The 9,772-nt window shown below is 32.9% G+C and overlaps 2 protein-coding genes across 2 annotated transcripts in view; both read left to right on the top strand.

Annotated features, from left to right (window-relative positions):
• The first annotated feature begins 891 nt into the window (after positions 1-891).
• LOC131004133 (pectin acetylesterase 8-like) lies at positions 892-7,110 on the top strand. The gene is made up of 11 exons (XM_057930744.1): positions 892-1,025; positions 1,644-1,792; positions 1,872-1,954; positions 2,329-2,467; positions 2,554-2,633; positions 2,708-2,797; positions 2,874-2,998; positions 3,099-3,156; positions 3,266-3,319; positions 3,432-3,509; positions 7,099-7,110. The coding sequence occupies exons 2-11, from the start codon at positions 1,645-1,647 to the stop codon at positions 7,108-7,110; spliced, it is 867 nt and encodes a 288-aa protein (XP_057786727.1). The 5' UTR covers positions 892-1,025; position 1,644.
• The window catches only part of LOC131004105 (pectin acetylesterase 8-like), a 121,234-nt gene continuing 112,382 nt past the window's right edge, over positions 921-9,772 (top strand). Inside the window, exon 1 of the mRNA XM_057930709.1 lies at positions 921-975. The gene's annotated coding sequence lies outside the window, so the exon portion shown is untranslated. The remainder of the gene's footprint in view (positions 976-9,772) is intronic.

The raw sequence follows: 9,772 nt of genomic DNA, 5'->3' as shown, positions 1-9,772 counted from the left end.
ATTTATTTATACAGTGTATTTCAGTTGTATCAAATTATTTGAGTTGTAATTTCTCAAATTATTTACTTTGTAATATTTTCAATTATTTTGAGTCGTAATTTCTCAAAATAAATATTTTGTAATATCTCGATCGTGTACCCGGTTCTAACATAAAGAAACACTTAAATACCTAGATTAATAATTTTTTTTTTACTTGGGGGAGTTGGGGAGGGGGAGCAGTGAGGTTTGAACCCGAGGACCTCACTGTTCACACACAGGAGTGAGGTTGCACCGCTCGGTGATAAATAAAATTTATTATCAAAAAATAAAATAAAATAAAATGTAAATGTAAACAAACACGACTTGAAACTTCCATTCCTTTGTGGAGGCAAGCACAGAACAAAATTAAATTGGGAAGGGGAAGGACGAGACTGCTCATCAAGCACTCTCATTTGCACCACACACACTCACACGCACTCCTTCTCTTTCTCTCTCACACACGATCATTTTCTTTCTCTTAGCTTCTCTCCCCACAACATCAAAGGAAACTGATATTTACGTTAATTCATGCATTAACTATTTCCTTGTTTGAGGAAACTATATATTGGTTGATAGAAGGGTGGGTATAGAATCTTTCCTAATTAATTAAAACAAATAAAATGTAGTGTTAATCATTTATGTCCATAAAAAATAAAGACTTTTTTTTCTTTTTTTTTGCTTCTGCAAAGTTAGGTTTACAAATTTATTACGTATCGAGTTACCAATCTTGGGCGAAAAACAAAGAAGTGCTACTTTATTTATGGAAATCTAAATTGGGAAAACGAATGTAAAAAATCCTAACACAATTTATATTCTTACAAGTTTCTGATAGACTGCAATCTTCTATAAATATGAGGGAGTTTTCTGCTTCAAAACACCACCATTACAAATCTCTCCATCTATAGAAACCTCTTCTTAATCTCTTTCTCTCTTTCTCCTAATCTTCTGCTGCAACAACATCGATCTCGGCTTCAGCTTTGGCATTGGTATTGCTCTTGTCTCCAAACGTACGTATTTTTTATGATGACGATTACATTAATCTGCTACGTACACACGCTTATTAGTTCATGCAACTACATTTTCTTTTCTCTTTTTTTTTTCAATTTTTTTTCTATAGTGAATATGAAAGGTTTATTTCTGCGTTGTGCTTTGTTCTTCATTTTTTTTAGTTTCGGCAAAATGTGGATGTATTAATTGTTTATGTTTATGTATGTTATTTCTGTATTAATACTAGAGATTTTTGTGTATATCTTGGTGTATTAGTAAGAAAAAATGTGGTGTTGGTATACTTTTATTCATAGTTCCTCTTTATCGGTTGAAGGCAGTTTTAGTAGTGAAATTTTCGACTGAATTATTTGTATTTTCATTTATGAATACAGTTTTTTTCTTTTTCTTTTTTTAGATAAAAATGGCTAGCTAACATGTAATTTTTCTTCTCTCTCTCTCTCTCCGAACAATTCACAGTTGCAGATTTGTTTTTTTAATTTGTTTTTTTGTTTTTTTTTGTTTTTGTGATTATATATATTGTACCCTGATTCGATTTTATTTTCTTAATTTATGCACTGTAAATGGTTTAGTATAAGACATGCTAACTCACTTTTTTTCTCTCTTTTTCTTTCATGAAGGATGGGTTACCAAAATCAAATCATGATAGCCCCATGTTTAAAAAGAGTGCTTTATCTCCTTGTCTTGATCATATCTCAAGTCAAGGGTCAAGGCACTGACCCACAAGTTAATGTTACATTCATCACTGATGCCATAGCAAAGGGGGCAGGTAATATTGTCTCAATTTTCGAACAATTCATTACAAAATACAGATTATAATTTGCTCATGAACAATTTTCTTTACATAGTTTGCTTGGATGGAAGCCCCGGGGCATACTACTTTGCTCAGGGATTCGAAGATGGAGTCGACAACTGGATCGTTTATCTCCCGGTTAGCATATATATACTCCATTAAGTTTTTGTTCGAGAATTAACAAGTATATTTATTAACACAAAATTTCAGTAACTCATTAATTAGTCTTTTGTATGAGTGAGTTGAAAAGAGGAAAATTTAATGAATCTTGAATGAAGATAAATTAATCTTATATGATAAGATAAAATAAAATCAAAAGCTGACACCATAATTTATTTTGATGGGAGTATTAATTGTGCTATTTTTCGTTTGTTTGTTATGTTCATTTCATTACAAGCTAGAAGAAAATTATAGAATATATTCCTATATGTCTTATTTCTATATGCTATTAATTTTAGTGTTGTTTTGATTAGTTTATTTAATTAGCTAGAGTTTAAAATTTGTATTAACAGGGTGGAGCATGGTGCAATTCAAAGGATGATTGCCTCCGCAGAAGCAAAAGTGGAGGAGCTGATGGTTTAGGGTCTTCCAAAAATGCACCTCCTAAAACTTTGTTTCCCATCCAAAGTCCAAACAAAAGTATTAATCCAGGTATTAATTTGATTAATTACACTTAGTTACAAATTAGTCAATTTAGTTTATCATACAAATTAATTAACTAATTGGTTTTGTTTCAGATTTCTACAACTGGAATAAGGTTTACATCCGGTACTGTGACGGTGCATCGTTTATGGCAGATGTCGAAGCCGTCGATCCGGTAAATTAATTTATTTATTTTTAATAAATTAATATAAAAAGATTTATATATGATTTCAATTTTATTATGTATAGGAAACACAACTCTACTTGAGAGGCCGCAGAATATTCATTTCTGTATTGGAAGAGCTCATGGCTACTAAAGGAATGGCAAATGCTGCTAATGTATGATTTTTTTTTCTCATTTAAATTAATTTATCATTTAATATTCACTTAACGAAGATGTTCACGGTGATGGCAGGCTTTACTCGTCGGAGACTCGGCCGGCGGGCTGGCAACGATCCTAAATTGTGATCGTTTCAGTTCTCTTCTCCCTATGGCTCGTCGAGTAAAATGCATTTCAGATTCCGGCTTCTTCATACAGGCGTAATTAAGATTCTCAATAACACTTATTATGAAATTTCAATTAATTAAACTTTTTTTGATGAAGACTGATATTTATTTTTAATTTGTGTTGAAACTACAGGAAAGATCTCCCTGAAGATAATGCCAGAAGATATTTTGCCAGCATAGCAGCCTTTCATGTAAGGATTCTGTTTATGTAACAATAATATTTATATGTATGTATTATAAATTTCTAACTGTTAGAGTCACATATTAACTGATTGAATGAAAATCATATTTATTTTTTAGGAACTAGCCGAATTTTTGCCAGAGTCATGCACACAGAGAATGGATCCAGGTTTGGTAAGTGGATATATATACCTAATTATATATATGAAGTTTTATTTTCTCTTATAATTATATATACATATATTTGAAATACTAATTAATTGGGTATAAACAAAAATTTTCCCAGTGCCTTTTTCCAGAAAATGTGGTCGATGATATCCAGACGCCGCTGTTCCTGTTAAATTCTGATTTTGACAGATATCAAGTAAGTTCTTTTATTTAAAAAAATATAGAAATGTGTATAAAAAAGAAAATATAAACAGGATATGATATATTTATTCTATCCAATAATATGAACGATATCTTAATCTTCTATATATGCCCTCCCTTCATATTAACACGATGTGTAATTAAATTGCTAATACATATTGAATTAATGACCTACAAAATAATTAAATAATTAAACATATGTTCTTTATGTCCCAATTATATAGACCGATTGAATTTGTATAAAGATTTATAAAATTATGGAAAAGAATTTTTATTTTTATTTTGATCAAGCAAGATTCATTAAAAAAACGAAAGAAGGTACCAGAGGTATCAAAACAAGTCTTACAAAATATGCGAAATAAGATCGTCAGAACACCACCTGGATAAATCCATATCGGAGTCCAGGATGCCAAAAATTTTATTCCAGCACCAAGAACGGATCTTAATCTCCCTCACGAAAGTTTTACTGTTATAGTAAAATTATGGAAAAGAAATTATATAGTAACTTCCTAACATTTGACAATACATTACTGTTAGAATTAATTAATCAAAGAATTAAATATGGATATATTAGTAAATGAATTAAAAAGACACTACCTTTTATGAAAATCAACCTATATATTTGAAATATTTGAAAAAAAAATTATATAATTTAGACAAAGGGAGTAGCAATTCGTTAGTAATTAGTGCGATCAATTTGACATTAATTAATTTCTTTTGAAGTCAATTTGAAGTTAATTAATTACCATTATATAGAGATGAGTTAATTCTTTTTCAAAGTTGAAGTTTTTTCTAGACTCTTGTTATAAATACAAGTGGTGCGTGATTGTGCACGAAGTCAAACTAAAAGAATAACATAATTGCATATTATAATAATTAAGCACCTAATTAATTATGCTAAGTTTGTGTAATTTTTCAGATAAGCTACCAGATAAATCCAAATCCTCCTGACGAGGAAGGCTGGAAAAATTGCACGAAAGAATTTGAGAATCTTCATTATTGCACAGCCAGCCAATTACACATCATAATGGGTAACCCAGATTCATTATTAATTAGTATTTTAATTTTTAATTATAATTATTAGTTCATAAAATTTTAATTAATCATTTGACGATGATTTCAGATTTTCACACTTCTTTTCTTGAAACCGTGGCGGGACTGAATGATAATCCGACAAGAGGATTATTCATTAATTCTTGCTACATTCATGATTTTGTTAACCTCCAATCCAATTGGCAAGGAACACCCACTTTGCAGAATAAGGCAAGTTCTATGATTTTATTTGCATTTTCGTCTTAATTAATTATCCAGTGTTCTTGCCTCTTGATTAAGATTATGAATTAATTATCCACATTTGACTTGTTTACTTTTTTATGGCTAACTAAAATAATTAAGTGCGTTTTTTGGCTGTGTATAAAGAGTTCATGTAGAACTAATATTGGGGATATATAGTATGGGATACTATTTTATATTTTTGACTAGGATGTCTTATATATGTTTGATATCAATATTATAAATATGCTTTATAAATAAATTATGATAAGCAAATGAAAATTTGTTGGTAGTTTAATATACTCCATTAATTTGTGGTAGAAATGTGAAATTATGGTATTGTTTAATCTATATAATTAGAATTTGTATCACGTATCATACCTAGAAAATAGTATACATAATTCGAAGAATTTGTAAATTATACATATAGAGCATTGTTTTATAAAGGTCTCATATTTTTAAACAAACCTGATATTAAAGTGTTATATATAGGTATATTATACGCTCTAATCACTTCGAACAAACAAGTATTATAAAATTCCAAAACTCCATATAACAGTTTTCTCCAAAAATAATTAGTTGGGCGTACATTTTTCGGTGTAACATATACAAGGTTTTAATTTATCCGGTGCTTACATGTATATTAATTTATGATCTCTTTTTTTCTTTTTTGGTGATATGCAGACAGTCCAACAAGCCTTTGGAGACTGGTATTTTGAAAGAAGCAGTGTTCAACTCATAGACACTCAACATCCATATCCTATTAATTGCAATACGCAAATTGTTTAAACAATGCTCCCTTCGTTTCACAATATGATACTTATTCAAAGAAGAAGAAGGGAGAAGTCATGTAGCGAATGATGTATTTATGTCGCCACCATCACTTTTATTTTCATAATTTCTACTAGCTCCGTTTCTTATTAAGTGTCCACAACTTAAAAATTACACGTACCAATAAAATAAGAAAATTTACATTTGTAACATTATTAATTATTATGATAGATGCATAATTCCTAAAATGATGAAATGAAAAGAATGTGATATACTCTCAAAATTTGAAACGGAACATTAATTAGGTTATTGAAGAAAGGAGAGAGTATATTATTCAACACTTCAATTCATTTAATTACATGAAACGTAAATGTAAGTTTCGTCCGTTAAATGTCATCTTTGGTCAAATGACTGTAATTAAGAAGTCATATATATATATATATATATATATATATATATAGGTGGAAACAAATTAAAGTAGTAAAATTAAACATGAGTTCCAAATTGAAGAATGTGGTAAGTATTTTGGTTGTAGTAAGTGGAATATTGGTTATTTCGACGGAATCCTACGATGCAACTTGTATTAAGGATATTACAGCAGAATGTAGGAGTGAGGTTCATGAAGCGTTGTGCCAAGACGTAGCTGCTCCAGTAAACGTAACTGGTTGTTGCCCTTACATTAACGACGTGATTTCATTTGACTGCTACATGCACGTACTTGTTAAAGAAGCTTTGAATCTACACCTTTGCGATGATCGGGCCAAACTACTCCGTGCAAGAGGTGATCAGATTTGGCAAAGTTGCTATTTTGGTTACTAATTACTCCCTATTAATGAAAATGAGGGTTGTTCTCAATAAAATTAATATAACAAAAGTGATAATTAGGTGAGTGTCTCATGTTGTCGACTAGGGTGGATCCAATTAGAATTAAACCAAGATTTTATAAGAATTGTTAAAAAATTCTCAAGAGGTTGATCGAATTTTGTATTTTGGTTGGAAGTTTCCTCTAGATTCATACCCCAACAAACATGTGTACAATGAATTTGTTGAATAACTACATGCAAGATCCTTTATTTGGACAATAGTTTTTTTTTTTTTTTAATTACAGCAACAACAATTATTTTCAAATGGACATCCAAATGAAGCAGCCTATTGAAATGAAACGTCCAAATAAGTAAATATGGATTATTGAAGTGAAACCGATGGAGTAATTATCATAAGCAGAGAAGGGCTATATATAGGGAAGGGCTATACAAAAAACTCCCCTTACACTATAATATAAGGATAGATCTTAACCATTAAAATCTAATCTTGTACGGCTGAGATTATTACTTTCTAATTTTATTTTCTCAAATTATACTTTTTCGAATTATGATTAGTTAGACCTTTTCATTTTTTTTTTCAAAATTCAAATTCTTGGAATTATAATTAATTAGCCCCCTTAAAAAATATTGCTCCATCATTAATTATAACATATTAAATTAAAAATTTCTCTTGTATAACTTTACCTTTACTATCACATTGTTTTTTTAAATTTGCAGGACAGAGAGTAATTGCTAGGTGAGATTAGCAGTACAAGATCTATTTCGATACATATTTTATCTGCATCCACTTTTTTTTTTTTGGGTTTTGAATTTAGCAGGCATCCATTATCATTCTTTCCCTCACTCTCTCCTCTTTTGCTTCTCTACAAGCATTCATTTTCTCTCTTGGCTCCTCTCCCCATAACATCAAACGAAACTGATATTTACATCAATTCATGCATTAACTATTTCCTTGTTTGAGGAAACTATTGGTTGATAGAAGGGGATAGAATCTTTCCTAATTAATTAAAACAAATAAAATGTAATGTTAATCTTTTATGTCCATCAACAATCAGATGAGATCATCTGTCCCACAATTTAGTGTGTACCACCATGTACCACTCTTAATTTTTTTTTTATAATTTTTAATCATCTGTCCCACAAGGTGACTCGAAGAGTTGGGCGGTCGTCCATGGCCGGGGCTTTTCCCCTATTGAGGAAATCCATGGTATCGGCTAAGACTCTGTCAACGTCGGCCATAGCGGCTGCTATCTCTGCCTTGCTCAACTGCCTCGATGACAATGGTGGCTCACAGACTAATGGCACTGAACCCGTGCCAGGTGGAAAATCTCTGTAGGCTTGAGGCCTAGAGGGGCCTGCCTCAGCGTCGTGCCTCCTGGGTTGCCTTAAGATAGGGGCTGCTGGTGGAGTCGGCTCCGGAAGTGGGTCCAGTAGTTCGTCGGGCGAAGGTACTCCGACTCGAGCAAGGTCTCCCGGACGTGTATACGGCCCTCGAGGAGCATTTCCCCAACGAGTGAATTGTGCCTGGATCTCAGCAGTAAATCCAGAGAAGTCATAATACAAGTCATAGGACCTGCCAGAACGAGTGATGTAGTGAGCGGAAATCATCCTCGCCCATCCCTGCCATTCTGATGGCAGCAAATCCATTAGCCGCTCCATTCCGTCATAGTCCGATATCCCATGGTCTCTTGCAGCGACCCAGTGTCGATGGAAGCCGGCCAAGAATTGGCCTAAGTCATCACCGTGGCATCGGCGATAAGTAAAATATGAGTTCCTGATAGCATCCGGACTAGCATCTCGACGCAACGGCCGTCGTCTGGTAAAGCGCATCCTTGCCATCTATACATGAAGGTCGCATAATCAAACTCACGAATATCAAAATAGGTGGCAAAAACAGTAAGGTTCAAACATATCTACAACAGTAAGGTAATAATTCTACTTGAGGTCTCGAAATTCAAACCACGATATTATAATCATAATAGCCTAACACTAGACTCGAATATAATTCGTGAAGTCTTAAATATGCTGCAACTAGTACTAACTAGGTTTTTGAAAAGAGATAACTCCGCTATGTTGCAGTTTCCAAACTATGTAGGGTATTCTTATTACTATGAAAAGTGTTCCCACTATACTCTGATTAAGGCAATAGTTGATTCGGTATCCGCCTCGCGTGAATAATCCGAACGAAGATCTATGCCTGTGTCACTATCTCGTGTGTGACACTTTTCTTTACTCCCCATTGTATTTTGTTTGTTGATTTCTCGTCTGGTTCACTAACTTTGTAACTTACTCATCGCCTCAATTTACAGAGAAAAGCAAAAATGTTCTTGCTAAATTCCTTCTATTGTTGTGTTCATAACAGTGATCATGCATCCTTAGCGCATCTAAGTTCATTGAGTAACATCTCCATAAAAAGGCATAAGTAAAATCAACATTTGCATCAAGGCGAAATATAAACTTCAACATTCGAAACTTTCTGTTGCATTCCTTTCTGTTGAGCATAGCGATGTGATGAAGTGCTGAGCTTTTGCCGACTGACTCTTTCATACTAGTGATCATACTAGAAAAATTTATTAACTCTAGGGTTCAGAGCAAATGAACTGCTCTGATACCACTCTGTCACGACCGGTCCTAATTAAGGATAATTAAGCCGGGAAACCGTGACTAATGGAGGGATATTAGAAGCGGGGTAGAAAGGGGATAATTAAACAAAGAAGAATCACATTTCATAATTTAACAAAAGGAATATTTATAATATAACAGAAGTTTAGTCGTATAGACTCAAATAACTAATAAGTTCAGATATCTCTGACTTAGCCAAATAAACATAAAACTTCTGAGTACGCAGCGGAATATGATTCTGATTACATGTATGAAGACATGTAACCCTAGAGTTCATTAATACATAATAAGACAAAAGAATCCCGCTCGTCACTTCATCACCATCTGCAGCTGCTCAACCTGCACATTTAGAAATATATGCAGGGCTTGAGTACAAAAGTACTCAGTGGGCACGTATGCCTAAGTATAAAAAAAATACATGCTTCAAAACTGTAAATTGTCATGCCATCATAAACAGTACAGCAATGGAGTTTTTCGCTAAAAGGCCCAAGCTTACTAAATTCATTTGTGATTCTTAAAGTTCGACTGCAGTCTAAGTTCTGTAATCTATCATATCTGGAACTGTGTGCCGGAGAGGTGGCCACCTCTCACGGTCACTTGACCGGCCAACCCGCTAGATGACTCACGGTCACTGGTGTACACTAGCCCTGGCAGGATAGCTATCAACTGCTCAAGACCCGAATTCGATTACATGATAAAAGCCACATCAGATAGATATCATACTGAAATTAAAACATTTTATGGCAAGACAATATTTGAAATAACTTCA

This window comes from Salvia miltiorrhiza, unplaced genomic scaffold (genome assembly GCF_028751815.1).
Source record: "Salvia miltiorrhiza cultivar Shanhuang (shh) unplaced genomic scaffold, IMPLAD_Smil_shh original_scaffold_326, whole genome shotgun sequence".
Classification (NCBI taxonomy): domain Eukaryota; kingdom Viridiplantae; phylum Streptophyta; class Magnoliopsida; order Lamiales; family Lamiaceae; genus Salvia; species Salvia miltiorrhiza.
The sequence above is the reverse complement of the archived record's forward strand: the minus strand, read 5'-3'. Positions and strand labels throughout refer to the sequence as shown.

What these genes read in the sequence shown, in the direction of transcription:
- LOC131004133 (XM_057930744.1), top strand. Translation starts at nt 1,645, where the DNA reads ATGGGTTACCAAAATCAAATCATGATAGCCCCATGTTTAAAAAGAGTG. An exon ending in TGCCATAGCAAAGGGGGCAG is followed by an intron (nt 1,793 to 1,871) that starts GTAATATTGTCT and finishes TTCTTTACATAG; the next exon opens with TTTGCTTGGATGGAAGCCCC. An exon ending in AAACAAAAGTATTAATCCAG is followed by an intron (nt 2,468 to 2,553) that starts GTATTAATTTGA and finishes GTTTTGTTTCAG; the next exon opens with ATTTCTACAACTGGAATAAG.